The sequence below is a fragment of the Lipophrys pholis genome, assembly GCF_963383615.2.
Source record: "Lipophrys pholis genome assembly, chromosome: 19".
In the NCBI taxonomy this organism is placed as follows: Eukaryota; Metazoa; Chordata; class Actinopteri; order Blenniiformes; family Blenniidae; genus Lipophrys; species Lipophrys pholis.
In genome coordinates, this window is record NC_137647.1 from 10,917,985 (window position 1) to 10,941,908 (window position 23,924).

The 23,924-nt window shown below is 44.4% G+C and overlaps 3 protein-coding genes across 4 annotated transcripts; all 3 read left to right on the plus strand.

Annotated features, from left to right (window-relative positions):
• The first annotated feature begins 1,541 nt into the window (after positions 1-1,541).
• On the plus strand, positions 1,542-9,579 carry cbx4 (chromobox homolog 4 (Pc class homolog, Drosophila)). Its single transcript, XM_080488568.1, has 5 exons — positions 1,542-1,877; positions 1,989-2,032; positions 2,782-2,847; positions 4,816-4,882; positions 6,572-9,579. Exons 1-5 carry the CDS (start codon positions 1,809-1,811, stop codon positions 7,979-7,981), a joined length of 1,656 nt encoding a protein of 551 aa, XP_080344694.1. The 5' UTR covers positions 1,542-1,808; the 3' UTR covers positions 7,982-9,579.
• On the plus strand, positions 9,469-18,017 carry cbx8a (chromobox homolog 8a (Pc class homolog, Drosophila)). Of its 2 annotated transcripts, none has more exons than XM_080488569.1 (5): positions 9,469-11,413; positions 15,176-15,219; positions 15,612-15,677; positions 16,049-16,115; positions 16,512-18,017. In XM_080488569.1, exons 1-5 carry the CDS (start codon positions 11,144-11,146, stop codon positions 17,325-17,327), a joined length of 1,263 nt encoding a protein of 420 aa, XP_080344695.1. In that variant the 5' UTR covers positions 9,469-11,143; the 3' UTR covers positions 17,328-18,017. The 2 variants fall into 2 exon arrangements, with proteins under 2 accessions (XP_080344695.1, XP_080344696.1); XM_080488570.1 differs by lacking the exon at positions 9,469-11,413 and adding an exon at positions 14,763-15,044.
• Positions 18,018-19,998: 1,981 nt separating this feature from the next.
• LOC308124352 (meteorin-like protein) lies at positions 19,999-23,549 on the plus strand (the record flags this gene model as incomplete). Its single annotated transcript, XM_080487274.1, has 4 exons — positions 19,999-20,103; positions 20,673-21,076; positions 22,666-22,725; positions 23,227-23,549. Exons 1-4 carry the CDS (start codon positions 20,027-20,029, stop codon positions 23,547-23,549), a joined length of 864 nt encoding a protein of 287 aa, XP_080343400.1. The 5' UTR covers positions 19,999-20,026.
• Positions 23,550-23,924: the final 375 nt, after the last annotated feature.

The following is a 23,924-nucleotide window of genomic DNA, read 5'->3' on the forward strand; positions in this document are numbered from 1 at the left end:
ATCGGAATCGTTCGTAAAATACGGCGAGTTAATCGAGCTTGTTTGTGGCGGACCGAGTCTTAACCCCATCCTGTACCAACATCAGTGGTCAAACTATGGAAACTAAGAGTATAAAATGCAATATTTCGGTCCTTTTGGTCCATTACCTTATATGGCAGGGCAGAGATATATCGTGCCTGTATTTAATAGGCTGGCTGCTGCCGCTCTGCTTACAGGCTTCGTTTTAACCCTTGTGCTGCTGAATTATTTTAGGAGCAAGGAAAAACATATCACTTTTAGCCTCCCTGCTTCTCTTTTTACACGGTCGACGCCTCAAACGCAAACGACTCTCCGCGTTTGTTACACGACCAACACAGCGACGGCTCATAAATTAAGTCGCGATTTTACTTGCGTTTTTTTCGTTCCTGTTTCTGATTAACCCCCCCCCCCCCCCCCCCCCCCCCCCGTAAATCAGTAGGCTTAATGTGGGAGACGTTTACAGCACATAATACATGTTAACTGTGGGTAGGGTTTAAATCGTCCTATTATAAGATAGACATGCTACAACCAATATTTCAACCATTAACAAGCTGCAGAGATGGGTTTTGGGGGGGGGGGCTCTGCACTCTGGCAGTTCACCATAAGAAACTTGCCACAGGTAGCTGAAGGCTGCAAAAGAAAAACCTTCTGCTGTGTGTCAAATTAACAGCAGTTGAGCCCAGAGGACGTAGCACTTGTTTGACTGTCGTGTGTGTGTGTGTGTGTGTGTGTGTGTGTGTGTGTGTGTGTGTGTGTGTGTGTGTGTGTGTGTGTGTGTGTGTGTGTGTGTGTGTGTGTGTGTGTGTGTGTGTGTGTGTGTGTGTGTGTGTGTGACCTATATTTGCGAGGCGCCTGTTAGATGAGAGAGCTGTAAAGTCACATACATACAGCCGTGCTGCTTTAACGGGATCGGAAATAAAACGGGAACTGTTTTCATGAGTCAGTTTAGGTTGAGTGATAACCAAAACTTCTATGGCTCAGTGCTTCCACTTTCAAGGCTAAAACAACATTATTCCCATGGTATTACGCAAGTCTCCAGATGATTAAAAGAAGAAGAAAAGAAAACCTTTTAGAACTAATGTTCACATCAAACCTGAAATCCAACTGCTTTACATGTCAATTTAAAGCTTTACAATTGACCGGAATCACTGAAAACACATTGTGTAATTTATGTGTTTGATTGTGTTAAGATAATCAACATTGCAGCATATATGTCTATCCATATACTAGTTCGTGTAAATGATATGTACTGGACTAACAAGGCTACTGATCCAAGTAGGTTGAGTCTGTTACACAAGGGCATCCCGAAGCTTCAAGTAACTGTGTGACTGCAAGGGTGTGTTTATATGCATATATATGTCCCGTGACAGTAATGCAAAGACTGATTTGAATTTCCAAATATCCTCCCCGTGCAGTTTTTCACGGTCGGGATAAAACTCCAACCTTTCTGCAAGGTCTCCACCTCCCCCTCCCCTCCTGACGTCATGCGCCGAGCTCAGGCTGCTCGCAGCCGCACCACTGTGGATATCTCTGTGCTCAGTACTGCCAGCACTGTGGAGTGTGCAAAGGGAGAGAGAGAGAGAGAGAGAGAGAGAGAGAGCGAGAAGGAGGGAGGGAGAGAACGAGCGAGCAAAAAGACAGAGGTGGAGGGAATACACTTGGATTTGGATACAACTGAAAAAAACTACCAAGGGCGCACAACACGCACCGAAAACGGAAGGTATACATCGACGGTGCGCAGCCGACGTTTCACACTCTCCCCGTGCCCCTGCGATCGGATTCGGCCGAGAATGGAGCTGCCTGCCGCCGGAGAGCACGTCTTTGCGGTGGAGGGCATCGAGAAGAAGCGCATTAGAAAGGTAACAGACGAGGAGCGCGTTTTGTGCAAACGCGGCTTTTTTCGGGGCGTGGAGATGTTGCATTTTTAAAATAATGTGAAAATAAATGCTTCTCATTCTCCACCTTCACAGGGCAAGGTAGAGTACCTGGTCAAGTGGCGAGGCTGGTCTCCAAAGTAAGTCCGATGCAATGTTTTTTTTTTTTTTTAATTTTTCTAAACGATGAGCGAACATGAACCGATGCAATGACACTTCTGAACATTATGTTACAAAAGCAAGTGTTACTTTAATTTGGCATCCATCAAGGGCGTGCGCGCGCAATCTGAGTGCGTGCGTGATTGTGTGCGTGTGTGTGTGTGTGTGTGTGAGCGGGGAGCGCGCGCTCGGTATGCGTTTCAGTGTATCCGCGGATGCCTTCACTAATTTATGCGAGGGAAGGGGGTAGGCACAGCCATGTAATCCCGTTTTAATTATTTCTGCTCTGCCAGCGAATTTACGAGACAGTGGTGCTAAAATGGCCGACTGTATGGTGCTGAAGGACCGTTTGAAGGGCACATACACACACTTTTCTGTCAGATTGTTGCCCCTCTCTGCATTGCTCGTCCTCACGCTTGGTGCGGCTGCAGCGGGAATGTTTTCCTCACGGATTGCAGAATCATTCGCCTGCAAGTTGAAAACCTTTTTGCAACAAAATGGATATGTGTATAGGTGTTTGTAGGTTTAAAATTCGGGAAATGTGCCTGTTTTCTGTTTCCGACAGAAGATAAGGGAATGTGCACGTTATGTGGCAGTGTTTATGAAAGGATGAGGCCTGTGCGGGTCAGTTGGAAAGGGGAAGGGTTTATTTTTTTTTTTCTTTCTCTCTTTTTTTCTCTTTTGCACGTGATGGTTTGTTTGACAGTTTGTTTGCTCCCTCTGTGTGCAGGTACAACACATGGGAACCAGAGGAAAACATCCTTGACCCGCGTCTGCTCGTCGCGTTTCAACACAGGTGAGAGAGACAGAGAGAGAGAGAGAGAGACAGAGAGAGAGAGAGAGAGAGAGAGAGAGAGAGAGAGAGAGAGAGAGAGATGGACTTCGGACGAGGCCGCGAAGCCTCCAGTTCAACCATGACCATATAAGGGCATGGGAGGAGGGGCGCTCCAGTAACTCTACCACTGCCCCCCCCCCTCCCTTGGGACCCTCTCTTGGGGAAACACTGGGGCTATGGTAGTAAGATTACCTGCAGCACAATAATAGTAGGAGTGGAAATATGCATGTTAGAAAAATCATTTTAAAAAATGTGCATTCTTAAGTTGAGGGATGCTTATATTTATCTAGAAAGTGTGCATTAGTATCCTACTATCCTAATGATTTGTGTTTCACGGCATTCTGTAAGTTAGAAGGCACTTCCCATAAGGAAGAGCAGGTGGTAAAATGGGGAACATGCTCCACTCGGGGAGCATGAGGACTGCGCAGGCCTGCTGGTGGTTTGTTGTGGTTTGCACATGAGGAGGCCGAGCAGCTGTCCGATGGGATCTTCGTCACTATCAGCGTGAGGTGTACTTTTACACTCTGCAGGTGTTTGCACTGAAGAGGAATAATGCTAGTATTACCATTTCACATGCAGTCACCCTAATTTCGTCATAGACAGAATGTCTGTCTCCCTGCGTTTGGGTCATGGACTCGGGGGGGAAAAGGATCCAGACGTCCATCTTAGGAGTTGAAGTGTACAACCCACTCCACTGCCGCTATCACTGTCGCTTCATGTGTGCACAGTGGCAGCTCGCCCAGCAAACTGAAGCTGTGCGCTGTCTCTGCAGGCCAGCGGGCCGTTCATGGGACCGCGTGAAGACATGATGGCTGGGGAAAGGAATTCGCCTCTCTGAAAAGGCTAATTGACACACAGTGCTCTTCGCCGTTTCCAGTGTATACGGCTCTCATATTCCCCTGCAGCCTGCCTGCCTGGCTGTGTGTGTACGTGTGTCTGGCTATGTGCTGATGGTCATGGAGTGCTGCTTCTGCGCCGTGTGTGTGTGTGTGTGGATTCCTCTCTGCTCCCAGTGGATGGGGGAGGGGATTCAACTGGGGAGTCTGTAATTGCCAAATCTTCTGTGAATAGGGGTCACCCCGTTAGACGCTGCGCGAAATTGTACACATTACAGCGACGTAGAGTGTTTGTTGTGGCAATTTTCCGGCATCTATGATCGTCCGAACATCTGTAGGAAGACGGCCAACAATGGGCCTTGTTTACGCATGCCTGGTGAGGGCTGTGTACAGCTGGCCTTCACCCACCGCTGGTTATTTACGAGCCAATGATGAGTCAAGGTTTATATCGGGGAGCAATATTTCACAGACAGCCCGGTGCTCTGTCTTGTCGCCACGACTACACTAACACGTTTCCCTCTCCTCCCTCAGTAAAAAAAAAAAGCTGCTCCAAGACATGTTTGTTATTAGTCTGTTTATCATCCCGCACTTACCAAAATGTAGGCGACATGTATGTTTTAAATACCACTGTGCAGCACTCCACAATGTAGTGTTCACTCAATTTCAGTTCTACCTCATGACTCTAATTAGAGATCGAATGTAAGAAGAGGATGGGTGTGTTGCAGGAGAGAGGATGTTTGAAAGACAAGTAGGGATTCTTCCTGCTGTAGCCTTAATTGAATTTCTCTGGGATAATGAGAATATGGAATGGGTCGATTACCATGGAGAGCTATGCAAATAAGGACCATAATGCTTTGCAGCAGATCACATGTGCACATTCATTAGTCCCCTGAATCAAAATACTACTTTTGACCTTGACTAGGTAAGGGAAATTGAATGAATAATCCAAATGTCAAAACCTGTAATTTTCTATGTGATATAATTAGATTCTTATTGTGAAAAGGTGTCTGGAAGAGGAAGCATTGTGTGCAAAAGGTAGATGTGTTGTCAAAGATTTAATGGATTGAACTGTAATTATCCTTTGTTTTCGCAGAGAGAAGCAGGAGCAGATGATGGGATACCGTAAACGGGGGCCGAAACCAAAACATCTTTTTCTCCAGGTAACCGACTACGGATTCTCAGTGACATAGTCATTTCCACAGGAATGTCCTGCCTTGAGCAAACGACTCTTTGTAGTTTCTCTCTGTCAGGTGCGGTCGGTCTTCCCTGATTGTATTCAAGGTTATTTATAGATTTCTTTGAGTGCCACGGATGCCAACCGGATAGAGGATGCACTTCTAAAGGTGGATTTCAATGCGCATTCATCATGAAACCTGGTTATGTTGTGGAAAATGGCAAACACAGTCAAAGCTCTAATCCTGCTGAAATTGTGTTACGAATGTTTTTCTTTTTGCTGCATCAGGACAATCATTTATTTTTGTCTTCTATTACTAATTCTTTCCCACAGGGCAGAATAGGTGGTTGGAAATAGCACCCGGCCGTGCTTTATCTTAGCTCAGGCATTTGCAGGGCTGTATTCTGAGCCAAATGTGATTATATATTTCAGGAGACTGTGAGCTGATTGCTATGCAGTGTCACATCTTAAGAAGCATACCACTCTGCCAGAGTCACACGTGGCCAGCAATCAGGGATAAAGCGTGACATGTCTGGTGGCACTTCTCTGACCTCAGGTCATCGCAAAAGCGTCTTGAGCGTTCCGCTGCAGTGCTCCTCTGACGGCCGCGAGGGTCAGTCCGTACAGGAGGGGGGAAGGGACTCCTGGGTGGCAGAGGGGAGCCATAGCACGAGTCTTGATTGGATGGATTATTTTGATTTCTGTATGGCTTCAATCGTCTGTACTCAGTTTTTAAGTGATGCTGCGGGATTTCTAAATCTACTTACTTCATAGTCGTATTGAATCCATGGAAAGGGTTGCATGATGTCCTCTGTTGAGCTGTGATATAGCTTGATCATCCATCCATCCAACTTTAACCAATCTCACAAATAACCCTCATGATGTCATATTTCCGCTTGGACTTGGAGTTGTTCCTACAAATCTAACATGGACTTGAAAGTATGGCCTTAGGCGTTTACATTCTCCACCTGGCCAAACGTTATGGGAGCGAAGAACTGAATCGCTGGTTTAGGTCTATATTGGACAAATGTTTATGTCAATGGATTACTCAAAACAATCACACCAGGAAAATCCTTGTTTACGATGTCATGAGACGTTACAGTCAACGCCATATATTTAATGAACGAAGGTAGAACAGCGCCTTTGTTGTTCCTTCAATATGTTTATGATAAAAAAAGAAGACTGTTGTTGTTACAACTGGTTCACTGCCATGATTGGAAAAAACATTTCTGCTACGGATATAATAATATGTGTTTGGAAGGATTTTGTATTTTAGTTTTAGTCCTATTATTCTGGGTAACTTGACAAACTCCAGTCTGATAATTGATTTATAGAACTATTAACAAACATAACGTATGACTCTAACTATTGTGTACTTTTAGAAAGTAATGGTCAAGCAATCTCGTAACTACAATTTCCTGTAGTTTGAATCCACACCGCTGACGGTTCACCGAGCAAGGCCCTTAACCCAATTGCTCAGGTTTCGTCAGGGCGTCCGAGGTAAAGCTGGAGCAGAACCAAACGCGCTGATCACATTATCCACTGCAATGACCCCAGAAAGAAGCAACTGAAATGCATTCCAATCGCATTGATTTTTTATAAATGCGGTGGACAAAGATCACACAGTTTGTTGCATGGTCGAAATGCTAAACTCCGTCTCTGTTTTTGGTTTAAGGTGCCCTCGTTTGCCCGAAGGTCCAGTATTCCTGCGAGTTTGGAGGAAGCTTCTCAGGACGCAGACAGCAGCGTGAAGCCCGATCCCATCCAGGTCCAGCGGTCACAACCTCAGCAGTACCAGCTGAACAGCAAGAAGCACCATCAGTACCAGCCCAGCAGCCAGGAGGTCCCTACCGATCAGCTTACCAACAGCAAAAAGAAGTTCATATACCAGTTAAACAGCAAGAAGCACCACCACTATGAGCCTGACCCAAATATGTACGATGCACAGGCCTCAAGACTGAAAGAGGTGGTCAAAGTCCAGGAACCGGCCGGCAAGTTGGCAAATCCTGGCTGGAACTTACCGCTGGCCCTGCAGCAGAAATGGGTTCGGGACAAAGACACAGGCTGCTTGAGCAAAGTCAAAGAGTTGGCGGTGGAGGTGAGAAAACCTGCTGTCAAAGAGGCGGAGAGCGAACATGCCCTTAAACCCAACCCGAAAGACGCAACCCTCCCAAGTGCTATTAGCAGCAAGATGAAGATAATCAAGAATAAAAACAAAAATGGACGTATTGTTATTGTCATGAGCAAATATATGGACAACAACAAGGTTCATGGAGTAAAGGGTAAACACGGGGAATCATCCAGGGAAGAGAAACCTCAGAACCACCTGAAAGCCAAACCGTCTGAAAGCAATCTAGCACAAAGAACCAAAATGGTAGAGCACCCGGAGAATGGTATCCCCAAAGAAATAGGTAACGGCAGTACCCTCCCTGCCGCGGAGCACCCTAACAAATGTTCCCCGAAGGACCGACACTTCTCCAAACCGTCACCGAGCACGGCAGAGGAATACAACACAGAGGTGGCTCGGGGTCAGGCGGATCTTCCAGATGATTTGCCCCTGCAGCTCACAGCCAGCTCCCCCTCTTGGATTACTGACTCCAACATCCCGACCCCTACAGCTGTTGACCAGATAAGGATCCCGTCCTTTCCTGGCGACCGCAAGAGAAAGCTGTCAGATCCCGTGGAGGACAGGAACGTGGCCAAAGTCTACCTGACTTCGAGGACTTTCAGTGTGCCTGACACGGTGGTTACACCACCTCAGGACAAACCCATGGACCTCCACTGCAGCGGCCCACGTCACAGCAGTATATGTACATATGAGGTCCCGGGCAGTCAAGAGGAACCGATGGACCTCAGCTGCCCGAAAGCCAAGAAGCAGGTTGAAGCAGAAATACAGCCACAGCCTGAGCCAGAGCCTGCTGTCACCGATACGCCTCCTGTAACCGAGACGGACACACAAAAACAAACAGAGGAATCTAAAAAAGAGCCCGTTAAAAAAATCTCACCTTTTATGGGAAATATCATCATTACTGACATCACAACAAACAGTCTGACTGTCACCTTCAAGGAATATGTAACTTTCTGAGGATCGCTTTATAAAATGTGACTATCAGTGACTGATGAAATGATCCTGTTCATATGTACATGTGTAAATATATCAGAATTTTGTATATGTGAAAATTTATAATTTATCATCCAAATTCAATATGTTTCTTATAATGTTTTATACTGTAACTCCTCTGTGACGTTGTAGCCAAGAAAGTGCCCTCGAGGATTTGAGCGAATGCATTCAGGTGGAAGCATTCCACTTAAAATAAATCTGTTTATTTGTTGTATGGAGCTTAACGCTGTGTTTCATACATGTACCAAACTTGTAACCTGAGATGTATGAAGGTTTATACATATTTTGTATTAATAATATCTCTTATTTTGGTCCTAATAGAAAGTAGAGAGGAAGTTGTCGAGTATATTGTGATCAAAGATCAAATTGAAAGCACTTAATTGCATCTTCATACGTTTGCTTGTGTCATCACTCGTAGACAAACAGCGACAGTCTTATTTCGCTTCTTATTTTTGCTGTGTCAGCGTCGGGTCCCTGGCAAAAGGAACTGGCCCTGTTCATTCCCATGCTTTCTTTGTGGCTTGTTTAAGAAAAATCGAGCCATGACATGCATATTTAAAATGCAGGTGTGTCCGAATACAGTGTGAACACGGTGATAAATGTGGGCTACACTCCACTGCTTCAACAACCTCGAAGCAACTTCCCAGCCCTGTAGTTTGTCAGGTTCCGTTCTTGAGATGTGGCTAAGCCGCCCGTTGGTCTGCAGTTGCAATCTGATCTGATAATATATTGCACATTTTACAATTAGGATGCATTTTTCGAGACAAATAACGTGACGCATGCAGGTCAGTCACCATTAAGAAAATGGCGTCATTTGTCAAAGACGTAACTTCTGTTATGACGTATCGATTTCTTACTATCATGAGGTCGTGGCGTTTTATGATGCTATTGACCCCACGACAGACGGGTGTTACGTTAAACCTGCTCCTCCTGTCGGTTTGCTTAAAGTCATGCAGATTTACAGCATTCATCTCATCTCGTTATTGAAGCTAATGATATGATCTGAAGAACAAATGTGAGCACTGTCAGTTGTGGAGCGCTAAACTACCAGGGTCTTTGATGAGTATGTTATAGAGATTAAATGTGGGTCTGCGAGGCTGACTTTGTATACTGTTACATGCAATCCAGAAAGTGCACGCTGTTTTGATTATGCTGCTGGAAAATTGAAATATCAGAGCTGTTGGATGTAACCCGCGTTTGAGTCGAAATGGCCTTCTACGCACATTTAATGCAGAACCAGTAAGAATGCTAACGATAACCATGAAGAGTGCTTATTTATTGACATTTAATGTTTCTCAAAAACAATTACAAAATGTTTTGCTGCATCAGAAGCTGCAATAAGTCAGTTGAATAGTTTCACCTTTTTGAATGATGTTGAGTCTGCTACTTTTCTTTTTTTTTTTGCTATATTTTGCTAATTTCTTTCTTTTTTTTTTTTTTTTATTGCACTCTGTTGGAAAATGATTGTCATAAAGTATGTCATGCCAGAATCTGCCTGACTTGTTGTTAGCGCAGCTTTTTGGATGGTATGTTTCTCAATAAAGAAAGAGATTTGACCTCTGATATGGTGTTGCTGCTGCTGGTGGGGGGGCGTTGTGTGTTTAAACTTTGCTTTGTCTCTGCTTTATGGAGTAACCGTTCTCGGTGTTCTTCGGTGTTCCAGCAAAAGATTTACGGACCATTGTTCTCACCCTGGAGTTCCTCTGAAGCCTCTTTGCACATGGAACATTAAACACTAGAAACACTAACATGGTTGTGAGCCATGAATAGGAAAACAGATCACGTTGCATAATCACAAACGATCCCGCACAAAGGCTCCTCTGTATCACATAACTGCACTGGTCACTTTTATTATTAAAACCTCACATATGCATTATTTTTATACTGCAGCTCAACCCCGGGCAGGAATGTAAACACGCAACATAAGAGGGGGAGGACGGCCATTATGCAATTCTAAGATTCTATCAAGAAGAAAGGCTTCATGGAGACAAAGTATTTGTCCACCATGGGGATTATAAGTGTGTTTGTGCAGTCGAGAACAATGTAGCAGGAATAATGTGACACTCAAACGTGACGTTTCTGGCAGAACACTGTTGTATAAGACTGTTCAAAGGGCCTGTGTCACAATGACACAGCAAGTCTCCCTGTTACTGTAATCCAATAAAAGGAAAACAGGTTAGCACGAGTAAACACAAACAGGTACATAGGGGTGTATAGTCACACTTAGCTCCCCTCAGCTTTTCTGAATGAACCTCGAACAGTGACCTTTCTTGACACTGCCAAATGTCAAGGGCCTCCCCTTGACTGTCTTGATCACTCAGAAAAATTCCACCCAGCTCAAACAAAGAAAGTCATGAATGTTTGGAAAAAATGTGTGAGGCGTATTTTATTTTTTTTTTTCAATTCAGTAACTGGCTCAGAAAGACCAGATAAGCCTTTAAAGGGGTGTGGCAAGAAACAAAGCCTGTGTGTTTCTTTAGTGTTTATCCACTCTGTGATGCAGTTCACCTTATTTGAAGACATTCCACCCTCTGACCTGGAGGATCACCGCCAAGGTCGTTTCTGCTTCAAGATGTGTTTGTCTTGTTGGTTCTGTGGCTTGAAGGAGCAAAATACCTACTGAGAAACAAACAAGCAAAACACTTTTTGGGAAATTAATAGGAGCATTTTCTTTGGATCCCTGGAGGCTCCAGAGATTCCACATGGCTTGTTTTACAGCTTTTAAGCACGTACCTCGGTTCCAGTCGTTAGTCATAGCTTAGAAATGATCTCGACTGGAAACCGGTTCTATCGAGACGTCTATAAATTTAATTTCTTAAACGCCGATCTTTTCTTTTCTCCTTCTCTGTGTCGTTTGTCTTGGGCATTGTTGCATTTCACCCACCAGAATAAAGACATCAGGAGATAATAGCCATGTAATTTATTTAAAAGTAAGTCGTGTGTTTCTTTTTCCACGTTTCCATTAAATTACGCATTTTAAGAATTAGGCAGAATGAGCAACTGAAGTTTACAATAAGGTCGGGAAGGACGGGAAATATGCCACGCAATCGTTAATGTAAACAGGCCCCTCGGGGGCCGCCTGAACCTGCCAACCAACGACACATAACATTTGTGTTGTACGTGAAAATGAGCCGATTTCCAAAACCAGGCGTGTACGTGACGCGCGTCCCTCTCGGAGAAGTTATCTCTTTAGGCCTTGTGGCTTTGAATCATCTCAGTCCCGCATCAGTGGCTATAGGGAACCGAAACATCATCGAGGTGCATGGGGGGCATATTTATAGACCAAGTGTGATGTTTCACATTCCCCCTTTATCATCGTGCCCACCAGCAGCAGCAGCAGCAGGAGCAGAAGAGACAGCAGCAGTCTGCTCAGTGTTGGTTTCATCCCCGCAGCAGGTTCGTGTCACTTTAATCCTGCTGGATGACCCGCCGGAGGCCTGAGCTCCATCACAAATTGTTGGAATATTTAGAGCTAAAAATGCAAAATCCTTTAACCAGTGTGCATTTTCGGGAATTTGTTGGCAAATACGCAAACATTTAAATAGTCTTGATCACCCCGACATGACCCTTTGCTGCAAGAATATATATCACCAGCAGATTTGATGTCGAAACCTGCGTTTGAGTCAACACTGTGGTGAAAAAAGATGTCTTCTAATTCAAAACATGCGCTAGAATACAGCAAAGCTGCAGATCGCAGCAACGCAGGCTTCGGTTTTTTTGGTTTGTGGGTTGTTGTTTTTTTTCCTCTTCTGTCTGAGCCACCTTCAGCAGAAAATGTCGCCCGGTAAGTAGGACAGTGAACCGCGAGCTGTGTGCAGTAGTTGCCCAGAAACCAGAGAGCCAATAATGTTCTCACAGAGCCAGCTCTGTTTATTCATGTACGGCTGTCGCCATTGCGGCTCATAGAGACTCACTTTTCATCGACTCACAGCCAAATATGGAGAGCCTCACAACAGCAGCGGCGGCAGCGGCGGCGGCGGCGGCGGCGGCGGCAGCAACGTGCAGCGTGCGCTCTTGTGCGCGCGGCAACGCGCCGCGCCGCACGGTGCCGCCTCTCCCCGCAGCGCGCACCAGTCCTCCCTCTGTCTGCATAAACCGTGCAGGCTAGAGCCATTCTCGTGCCGACAGGAAATGTCGGTCTACAGCCTATGACTATCAAAATGGTGGTTCATATTTCGACTGCAGCCACAACGCATCTTTTGTCCGCGGCGCTCCCGCCTTTGTCTGCTCCACTGCGGGGAAAAATTCAACAGACACATATAGACGCAAATATGCGAACTCGCTGTTTTATCCTCGTAGACATAATCTGGAATAAAGGCTAATAAATAGGGGCTGCAACTCCTCTCAGCCCATTTCAACAAGCTGCGCTTCATATTTATTCATCTGCGACATAATTCTTCGTTTAATTAACCTCGAGAGCCCAATTACAAATAAATAATAAAATATGCCCCCTTACTTCCAAAGGTGTAACTTCAGGTAAATTCAAGGCTGTGTTATAAGTGTTTATTCTACATAAATAACTGCACACACGACAAACGACACTCAACTTAATCAATACTAAATATCTGAAGTTAATTGGCGTAAGATTACTGTAAAATATCTCGAAATGAAGTCACTTTTAAAGCCGCATACTTCTGGGAAACATACAGTGTTCTGTGTAAACAGCACAATGTCCACAAAATTGTTTTCGGTCAGCTTCTTGCCCATCACAGTTCCAACGAAAAGGTTTTATCTTCCTGATAATTCACTTGTACGCTCCAGTCTTGTTTTATTTATTCACAGGTTACCTGAACAGACATGCCGACACTGCAATATCTGCACATTTACTTTTCCACAAAATTAAACTCCTATAATATAGAGGTAAAATGGAGAGGAAGTGTGAAATGTCAGCCTTGCATGCATTGGTTGGTCCATATTTTATTCTCAGGTTTGGCTTGTAATTTTTGTCCAAATATTGCGGAATATATGTGATCAAAATCAATTTGCTATTTTCTCATATTATTTTAATCGAATAGCAGATGAATGTAGAACCCATCAGTTTGGGAACCCCAGAAAAAAAAAAGACAAATAAATGCAAAACTCTTGTTTGTTGCATATTTATGAGGATAACGTGTTTCAGATTTAAAATAAAAGAGAGAGAACAGTGTTTACTTTACAGAGAATCTAGGTGGCATCATCATAATAATATTAATAATAATAATAATAATAATAATAATAATAATAATAATAATAATAATTAGTTACAATGTACATAGGCAACAGGAATTATGTTCAAGTGTTTAGTTGTGGTTTAAAATAATATAAGAAAAATGTTACAACAGCAATATAATAATAATAATAATAATAACAATAATAATAATAATAATAATAATAATAATAATAATAATAATAATAATAATAATAATAACAATAACAATAATAATAATAATACCAGTGACACAAATTAAATCTTTTTTAGTTCAAGTTTCTGTTTCTATAAAACGCAAAAGGAGAAATAAATATAGAAAACCCAAGCAAATGCAACATTTTTTTCAACGTTGCAGTGTTTTAAATATCTTTGTTGGTTTTCAATAATTGTTTCACTGGATTCGCTTGAAAATGGGACCTTTGACGTTTAATGAGAGTCGCCAGCTTATTTGTTTATTTAAAAAATGGTTAAGATTTGAAGCTTCGGCGTTTTGCGGGGTGGTTCCACCAACATTCAAAGATTTTAATCTGTAATTTTATCACAGTCCCAATTAAATTCATTTGCCAAAACATTCCAAATATGGTTGATTTAATGTATTCTCACATTTTATAGTCATGATCAGAAACCCACGTGGTTAACAGGCTGTTTATCTCCATTTAAGGCCATTTTTAAAAAGCTTTTAAAAAATGACATAAGATTCGGGTTGTTAGATATTTTGTTTGTTTGGAATAATTGAGATAATTGATGATTGTTCCATTTATATAATAGCATGCCTCTCAACCCAATCTCCAGTAATTTATCAAGGATACGTTAAGGTACATTGAGTTTCTTCATGTGGGGACACCGGGCGTGTGCGTCGCCAAATGAGTTGCAGATCAATAAAAAAAAGAGCATCTTTAAATCTCTTAATATTCGTCCCTCTTGGCGAAGCAATCTTCACGCACCAGTGAAATACTGTGAGGGACAGTGAGCTGTTTGTAGATCACAAGCAGCGTGTCAGTTAAAACAGAAATACGCACAAATTACGCAGAACGGGAGTCTCATGGCGCATACTACGATTCAGTAAACTTAAATCTGTTACATCTATAAATGTAATTATTCTATTCTTTGGTTCGTAGTAAGTAAATATTTTCTTGGAAACTCAGTCAAGAAGATATGCTCTAATGAGATGTTATCCAGGCCAGTATTGAGATCGATTCTCTTTAAATGAAAATTTAATTTCCGCAATTTGTTGACGAGGATTTGGATTTTTGGTAATTGGATCATTAATAGGTCTTGGGTTTTTTTTTACTGTCACCTGCATAAATAGAGGACATTTGGCTTTTTGAATATTAGTGTGTGTAAATAAAACCAATCGTGTCATTATCTACATGTATTTGTTTTGTATCGATGTGTCTTTTTCATTGCGTGTGGGCTGTGTGGACCCCCTCCGGGACCTCGGGGGTCAGCGGACCCGCTCCGGGAGCCTCTGACTTGATCCAGTGTGCCAGGCAGACATTCCTGTACAGCAGCCAGAGCCGAGCAGAGCCGAGCAGAGCAGCGGGACTCCTCCCCCTCACTCATAAACCCGGAGCACGTAGCAACAACCGAGCCAATGTGCTCCGCCACGATCCGTCCTGCAGACCGCGGTGCCTGGCAACAGAAAAAGACGTGATGACGTCCACCCCAGATTGCGTATTATGGGATGTGCGGAATTAAACAACCAGAAGAAGACGAGGGAAGCCACAAATATTAAAAAGAGACAGCGATAAACGAGGTGCATGGTGAACCATGGAGCTCTCGGCTGTCGGTGAAAGCGTCTTCGCTGCCGAGTCCATCATTAAACGGAGAATCAGACGGGTATTCGCTGTTTTTCTTCCCCGCAGCCTGTGTCTCTACACCTCATTGCGCAAACATGTGATTTGTTTTGCGAGGGCCGGCAGACGCTCCTCCGATAACCTCAATCTATCTTGCTTGTGTTTTTTTTGCAGGGTCGCTGGGAATATCTCGTAAAATGGAAGGGCTGGTCTCAGAAGTGAGTATATTAAAGCGAGGCTGTGAAGGACAGCGCTCCATCCTGGCGGCTCGCACAACTGCACCACTTCGCACACTGTCGATACTCCGCTTATGGACGGTTCTTTCCTCTTAAATTTCCTGAGCTTTGCGCCGTGGCGCAGTCTGCTAAGAGTCTAGCGGGTCGTATGCGCCGTACGACAAGCCTTCGGTCCAGCTCGGTGTGTATTTACTTCGCACGAGCTGTGGCTTTCAATCATGCGTCACTGTCCGCTACGTAGCCTGGAATTGCGGCGCACGCGGCAAAAGATTGCTCTGATAAAAGTATTAAAATCCACGTGTGCGCGCGCGGTGACAACAGATGTGCTCAATGTGTGTCACCAAAAGCCCTCTGCTGTGCTTGTTGTGACACAGGTACAGCACCTGGGAGCCGGAGGAAAACATTCTGGACGCACGCCTCTTCGCCGCCTTCGAGGAGAGGTGAGGGTTTGACAGCGCAGCACGTAGGCCGCTGAGCACACAGGAGACGGCACAAACTCTCCAGCAGCGTTTTCTCAGGACAAAACAACTTCATTTTCAACATCTATTCTTCGTCTTCTGAAACGAAGTGAAGCACGGCGGCATTTAACCATTTAAGATCACCATGCCGTTTAGTTTGACCATAAAGTTTCATTCACTGGCTCTTCTTTTTCAGCATGATGCACAATTTTCTTTCACAAACTCGACAGAAAAACACGCACATTTCGTCACCCTTTGCAAATTATTATTTTCGAAAAAAAAAACTTTGGAGTGAAAACTACGGTAGTTAAAAATAATTGGTTTAACGCATGATGATGATTTTTCTTTACCAGGGAGCGTGAAAGAGAGATGTTCGGTCCCAAAAAGAGGGGACCCAAACCTGAGACATTTCTCCTGAAGGTGGGTCAATCTCTCCATTCTCTACTTTCCTTTATATCTTCTTAGCTATATAAATCTGTCCAGTGAACCGTAGGGAAGATAAATCTTTTCAGTAATTGAACATTGGGTGCTGTTTTGCTGTTGTTCGTTGTACAAAAAATACTTGTGAAACGGCAGATGCATTCCTTAACAAATGTGTACAACGTTCTTTCGGACATGGTGCTTATACGTTCATAACAAAAAGAATAAATTGTAATGTATCGTCATGTAGTCTTTCAAAGAAAAACATTTCTTAAACAAATTTAACTCCTGCACGAGGCCTTAAACGCCTACTTTAACTGACGAGATGTCCAGCTTCTTCTCTTAAATCGTGACTTAAAAAACAAACACTTGATTGAGTTTTTTCTCTGCCCCCAGGCCAAAGCTAAAGCCAAAGAAAGGACTTATGACTTTAGAAGAGAGTCACCCAGAGGGATCCAGGTTTCCTATCCCATCCCGGAGCCGGTTGTCACCCAGAGGGCCCGGGAGGGTTTACGTACAGTGGTTCCCACAATCTTCCCTCCGAGCGCCGTGAACAGAGGGGAAAGTATCGCCGTCCGACCACCAGAGCCGGAGAGGAGGCCCAGGCCGCCTCCGCCAGCTGATCTCATGGTCCATGGTCCCATTCATTACCCCAAAAAGAGAGGACGCAAACCGAAGATGCAGCTGCATTATGACGACGACAAGGGGAACAGCTCGGCTGAACCGGACGCCAAACGGAGACGGTTACTGGAGGAGCAGGAGTCACACGGCCTGTCCAAGATGTCCCGCCCTGTGCACTACCACCACGGAGAGCCGTCAGACCACAGCCTCCTCCAGCTCACCAGGAGGTTTCAGGAGGAGACCACGATAACGCCCAAATCCAGACACATGGGAGGCTTCACCTGCGCGTTCAGACCAGACGTGCGTAAGGGTGCGCCGGAAGGACACAGGACTTACAGTTTGAGCAGGATGTCTATTCCTCATCCTGCACCGCACAGCAGCCACCAGGTGAAAATGTACCGTCCGCCTCGGGAGCAACCATCGGCGTCCTTACAGTCCGTCCACGAAGCGTCCGCACAGCGAGTCTCCTCTTGGAGGCCGAGTCTCACTAACATGGACACTGTGACCGTGACAGACATCACCTCGAACTTTCTGACAGTCACCATCAGAGAGAGTAACACGGACAAAGGCTTTTTCCGAGAGAAAAGATGAGTACTCCGTGTAGTTAAGAGGAAGATCATATAGATACATGCTCAGATAATTGTTTAACGAACTACTAACTAACAAGTCTACTATAATGCTATATTTTTTTGTATGTAACTTTCAAACGTGTACGTTGAAATATTTAATACGCTCATATGAAAATTTAAAATTAAAATGTTTGTCAGTTGCAAAAAGTGTTTCTGCTCTTATTGCATTTCATGTCATGGCTCTCCAAGTTTCCTACAGTTTGAGTGTCTTTCTTGACAGAAATCTTTCAATTATAACCGAACTAATGCAACCACATCAAAACATGAGCTGAAAAGACCCGATCAAAAGTGGATCGACTGTAGAAAATATGAAGAGATAAATAGGAAAATAGTTCGAGCATTACAGACGTGTATGTTTGCTTTAATTGTTCTAAAGTTATTGGAGGCTGAAACTTTTAACATTATGTGGTAATCGTGTTTATTTTTAGAGAGGAAGATGAAAAAGTCACAAAACTAAATTTTTAGATTGGAACGTTTCCTTTGAAGTAATTCTTCCATATTATATTTACATGTTTCCAGCTAAATTGAAGACAAACCTAACTACAAACAATTAATCAAACATCGTTACAGATCATCGGTGATTGTATTATTTGATTAATGTGCAAGTATTTCATGACTGCATGAAGAAGTCCGATTAAAACAATCGACTGTCCTTTCTGGAAGTTTTCTTGTGCATGAACAATTTCGACACACACTAGGGGAACTGAAGACATAAATTCTGTGTTTTCATCGTGTTTATTTACCGGTTCACCCGCTTGACCCTCAATAGAAAGCGTCAATGTTTCCGTGACCTCTCTGGTTCACGTTAAACGATAAAGGTCTCGACAGGAGTGAAATAAATCCCTTTTCGTTTCATTTCTACTGTGGCCTTCTTTCAAAGATTCTAGAAGATGACAAAAAAAATCTTGTGAAAATGAAAGCCGAAAGCTCCGCGTTGACGGAAGCAATTGTAAAATAAAGCGGCGCGTCGATGTTGCCTCCCATATGTCTTTATCACAACTGTACCTCAAAAGGTCAGTGAGGCTGAGATGCGCTTTGATTTGCAGATTCTTCAAACGCCTTAAGCCACTCCAACAGGATTATGTTACTGCATGCTGGCTCATGGGCCCGGGCAGAGAGCCTGCAGGTGCTGAAACTTTGACCCCGCGTCCTGCTGGAGGAGCGCGAGGCGCTCAGGGTAAACGCCCATAACTGTTGGTTTGAAGACCACAACCTTCTCACATTATTAGGCCTTCTGCGTGGTAAAGTTACATACTGGGTATACCGAGACATTGTGGAGGCCGCTTTAATCAGGCGCAGTTTTCCCTGAAGTTGGCCTTGTTTTGAATCTCAGTGACGCACCTGAACGTCCTGGAAAATAAGAGCATTCTGTAGTTTTCAATTCTCTGACAATCGTTTTAGGTAAAGCTGTGAAGTTGTATGCAGGCCAATGTGAAAGTGATTTGAACCACATGTTTTAGAAGAAGACTGAAATCACCAAGAACAAAAAAGGGAATAATTAAATCTGACTTAGAATTGCATGATCCATTCTTTCCATTGTAAAATTGCGTAAGATTCATTAAACTGCGAATTAGTACATGCGTTCATGTCAAGTAACAGTGTTCAGATTCGTCCCTGCCTTTACAATCTCGTGACACAAACATTTACAGTGTCTGAGACAACATCTGGATAATTTCTCCTGACTCAAACACACACACACACACACACACACACACACTATGCCAAGCCCGAGCCTTCTGATCTGCCCTCGGGCCTGGAGCTACAGAATAACCTTGAGAGAGAAAACATCCACCGGCCCTGAAAATGGTTTGCACTATTTGGAATTTCCCTCCACAAGATGTCGCCATCAGTTAACAACCCCCGAGAGGGAGCTCGATCACTTCTGCACAAAGAGTTTGTGGGTTAAAACTAAGCGGGCTCGCTCATCCCGAGCGGATTAATCATTGATGAAAGATTGCAGTGCATTCACCTTTGTGTTCGTGCGCAGTCATGGAGGTCGTTGAGTTGCAGCCTGCTCCGGCTGCTGGTGAAGTTGTGCCATGACAGTCTGACTGCAGCAGACCAGATGTGAGGGTCCCCGCGCTGCGTTAAGCCACCACTAGAGGGGGCTCCCACACAGAAACATTGACTATTTATTTCCCTCCCTTTTTGATTGGCCTAAATCAGAGATGAACCTGGAGTAAAAACAGGAGACGATTTGACACCGCAGCAGTGCAATTCAACTGAATCGCGCTTTGAAATGTAAAATGCGTCAAAAGCGTGAGATCAGGCCAGTGAGAGTGATACAACACACCGCTGACAGTCTGCAGGAGTGAATCAATTACTGCTCTCTGGTGTTAACAGATGGCTGCAGGCTTTCAGGCAGACTGTCTCTGTAGAGGGCAAAGACAAAGGCTGCAGAGGCCAGCAGCAGCCCCACACAACTGGATCAGGCCTAATTAGAGCCGCAGACACAGAGAGAAAGTGTGTTGGTTGAGTGTGCCTTTGTGTGGAGAGAGAGAGAGAGAGAGAGAGAGAGAGAGAGAGAGAGAGAGAGAGAGAGAGAGAGAGAGAGAGAGAGAGAGCAGGGGGTGCAGCGGCACTTTACTCAGTCATTCCCAAACTCTCCAGTCATGCGCTGCCATCCACTCCCTTGGGGATATTTATCTTTGTGTGGATGAAATGTTGGCAACTGTGATGATTTTCATGTATTTTGTGGCTCTCCACTCTGCGGCTGATCTGTGCAACTGGACTGGAAGGTAAGTCGTTCTAATGTCAGCAGGGATATAAAGAAAAAAAAAAAAGTTTATTATTACGAAGTACAACGAAAGTGGGGAGCTGCTCCTCTCTTTGTGCAAGTGAACAAGCAGTAGCAACAAACAAATAGTGCAATATAAGAATAGTGCAATAGGTTGTTGCGTAGTAAATGGTTTGCGTTTTTTTTGCGCAGTGTATGTATGAATCAATAAATGTGTGCGTTTAGGGTGGCCATTCAATTTAAGCCCTTCTGTGAACGCATCTAATTCTTCGTGGATGAGTGAAAATACTAGAAAAAGACAATTTGTTTTTTTATTGCAACAATATTTGCAAATTTGTATCGCTTAAAATAGCAATTTAAACTAATTTATCAACCTATATGACTAATAACGACACATGATTCATCAGATTACTTTATTTAACAATGTTTTTTTTAAATTTATTATTTCTTAAGCATCTTTATATAGGAGGTGAACAACAATTTCATCTATTTAATTTGAGTGAATCATAATTTTATTTGCTCTTTGGCTCATAACAAGAGTTAAATCCCCCAATTTCACTGTTGATCCAGCGGTTTTGCAGCTGGGATGGACTCCAGGCTCGTTCTCCAGGTGCGCCTCCGCTGCACGGAGGGCTCGGTGCGGTGGGTCTACCCGGGTCACGCGCTCAGAGTGGTCCTCGAGCCGAACCTGTCCTCGGCCCGGCGCACGACGACCGTCTGCATCAAGCCGTCCCCGTCGCTCGGCGGGGCCAACGCCTTCATCGAGCGCGCCGGGGAGCTGGAGCTGCTCGAGACCAACGGCGAAAAGCATGTGCTCTGCTTCTGGGCGGACGGGCCGCACAGGCCCGCAATCTACCTCCAGGCCAGCCCGCAGATGGAGGGACCCTGGAGCAGGCGCACGGTCGGATTCAGATATGAGTTGCTGGGTAACAGGAGCACCACCGCGTCTAACGTGGCCCACGCAGGGCTGCAGGGTGAGTAGAGCAGAAAGATCAGGCTGGCCCCACTGCACTAATAGCAGTATAATTTAAACAGTAATCTGCTCAGAACAATAAACTTCTACTTGTGGCATGGAAACCGAGTTATATCATGGAAACGGCACATCAAAAAAACTATTACAAACGTTTGTACTCATTTTAAAACGAGTATGTGATAGATTTTTGGTTTTGCATGAATTCATGGACATTTTGTTTAACTATATTGCTACTGAAATCAAATGATCTCATACTCTTAAAGGAGAATGTTTCTCTGAAGACAACATCTGAATTATAAAACTGCATTACAACAATGCCCTCATTTCAAAGTAAAGAAAAATGTGGTTTCGTCGGCATGTTTCAGTTTGAATGATCATTGCATATTTTTATGCAAATTTAAGAGCATATCAAATGAATATGACAAGAGGACAAGTTGGATAAGAAAGACAAAGTCATCCACAAGCGCCTAATAATTATACTGAAGTACAGCAGTTATATAGATGGATATGTTAACTCCCCTGAGCTCATCATGATGATTTCCAGGTTGTTATAAAATCATTTCACTTCCTCTCTATTTCCAGATCTTCAGTATTGTATTTTACAACAAATACACAAGTTTTATAATTGTGTTGTCATTTAATAAACATAACAATGATGAAAATAAGCATTATTATACTGAGAGCTTCAAGTTTTCATGCAGTTTTAAAACTTGGTCTTGCATTATTGGCAGACATTTGCAGGCATTTTAGATGTGCTGAGTCATAGATGTGAGAGAAGAGATTTTTAGGGGGAGAAAAAAAAGCCTCAGTGGTTATTTAATTACAGGCTCCTGCCCTGTTGGCTGGTTCATGCAGCTGCTGGTCAGTCTTGTGTTTTGTCTGGTTGTCTGGCTTCCATCAGGGGACAAAGCTTAGAGGACGGAGCAGACCACAGGGTGGCTGGAGGGCACTGGGCCAAGGGGCCTGAATTGAAACGGCAAATACTTCTGCAAATTCCACAAATGCCTCATCATTGTGCACGTCTGTTTATTAGCATTTATCCATGTGTGCGGGCCGCTCCCCAGCACGGTGATGTCACCCCGTGTCCATAATAGACAAGCTGCTGGTTTATCTTTTTTTTTTTTTGTATTGCCAGTCTGGCAGGGTGTTTGACTCCTGCGGTCGCCTGCATTGGCACGGGGTCATTCAATTAGGTGGATACAATAGGAGTCAAACACGAGGTCAAGACGAGTGGCGCTTTTTGATCTGGAGGCGATGCGGTGGGCAGAGCACTTGGAGAAGCCCAAATAGAGAAGCAGCATTCCTTCATCTAATCCATGGTTTTCCTCCAGTCTGTGATGTCATGAGGGAGGGGGATGAAGTCGGTGTGTGGCTCAGACTTTAGGTGGGCGGGGTGGGGTGGGGGGAGATGTGTCAATCACTGATAGACACTTGCACAGTTCACAGAGATTGGAGGTTAATACTCAATAATGAAATTGAGCGAATGCCATAAATGATTCGGAAAAGCAAAAACAGGATCATTTGACATGTGTTTTTATGTATAACATTCACCGAGGTGTAATTCAGTGCAGATTTTCTTTCCACCCACAGCTTCATGCCGGCCCTGCAATGACACAGAACTTCTTATGGCCATCTGCAACAGTGATTTTGGTGGGTACATATAATCACAGTCTACAGCTGTTAATGTTTTGTCTGACATTTTGTCAAAGTTTTCACCGCCACTGCAGCACTGCTTCATCTCACACTTTCTACATACAGCAAGGTTTTGAATGTTGTAACGCTACCAAGTGACATGGATAATCTCTGTTATGTACTCAGTAAATCTCAGAGGACAAAAAAGGTTAAATACACCGGTTATGGGTTTGGTGTTAAAAAAGCAGCAGACGAGTGCAGAGAGCCTCCAACAGACGTTGGGAACCAACAAACAAAACTACTTTGAATAGCTGCAATTGGTTGGCAGCAGCAGTATTTCAGCAATTCATTTGGATTTACCTGTCTTTGTCTCACAGATTGCCCTTTTTTGTCCCTCCCCCAGGGAAAGCAGATTAGTTGGAATGGTAGAAATATTGGAGAAAGTGAGCACTTGTTTGATTTGGAGAGTTTTCAAATCATTCCGCTATTAAAGGTGATCCCTCCTTGTTCTCCTTTCAGTGGTTCGTGGTCACATTAAAAATGTCTCCCACAACTTCCAACATAAAACATCGTTGGTGGAGGTCTCTGGGGGGAGAGTCTACTGGCAGCGCAGCCGGGTCTTCAGGCAACAGCTGGATGGATCAACATCGACTTGGCACGGACACATCCACACACTCCTGCAGTGCCACGTGAAGCCCGGGGATGGAGAGTTCCTCTTCACAGGATCCGAACACTTCGGGGAAGCTTGGTTAGGGTGTGCCCCGCGCTACAGAGACTTCCTGTCTGTCTACCACGCCGCCAGGACGGCACACAGGAATTCGTGTGACTTCCCCGTAGATTAAAGACGCGCTCTGATCAAGCAGCAGTCGGTCCACAGGCCTCATGGCCGCGCTGGCACCGTGGGATCCCTGTAACGCTGTCATGTGCCAGCGAGGTGGCATCCAGCATCGCCAGCAGGGGCACCGTTATTGGAATCGTGGTGAAAGACACGTTTGGAGGGGCAGGACGGGGGCAAACAGCAGGGCCTCCTGCACTGAGGCTCGGAGAGGGCCGGCCTTTGTCTCCCCACCATCACTGCCCAGGGTCGGAGGAGAATGGGGAGGGGTTGAGTTGCTGCTCGCTCTTTGTGCCTCTCCCTGCATCAACTGTTGTTCACTTGGCTGGCTCTGTGTGACGACTGAACTATGAGCCGTGGAGGGGGGGGGGAGACCGTCTAT

What these genes read in the sequence shown, in the direction of transcription:
- cbx4 (XM_080488568.1), top strand. Translation starts at nt 1,809, where the DNA reads ATGGAGCTGCCTGCCGCCGGAGAGCACGTCTTTGCGGTGGAGGGCATC. An exon ending in CTCGTCGCGTTTCAACACAG is followed by an intron (nt 2,848 to 4,815) that starts GTGAGAGAGACA and finishes TTGTTTTCGCAG; the next exon opens with AGAGAAGCAGGAGCAGATGA. An exon ending in CAAAACATCTTTTTCTCCAG is followed by an intron (nt 4,883 to 6,571) that starts GTAACCGACTAC and finishes TTTTGGTTTAAG; the next exon opens with GTGCCCTCGTTTGCCCGAAG.
- cbx8a (XM_080488569.1), top strand. Translation starts at nt 11,144, where the DNA reads ATGAGCCGATTTCCAAAACCAGGCGTGTACGTGACGCGCGTCCCTCTC. An exon ending in TGGTTTCATCCCCGCAGCAG is followed by an intron (nt 11,414 to 15,175) that starts GTTCGTGTCACT and finishes TTTTTTTTGCAG; the next exon opens with GGTCGCTGGGAATATCTCGT. An exon ending in TTCGCCGCCTTCGAGGAGAG is followed by an intron (nt 15,678 to 16,048) that starts GTGAGGGTTTGA and finishes TTTCTTTACCAG; the next exon opens with GGAGCGTGAAAGAGAGATGT.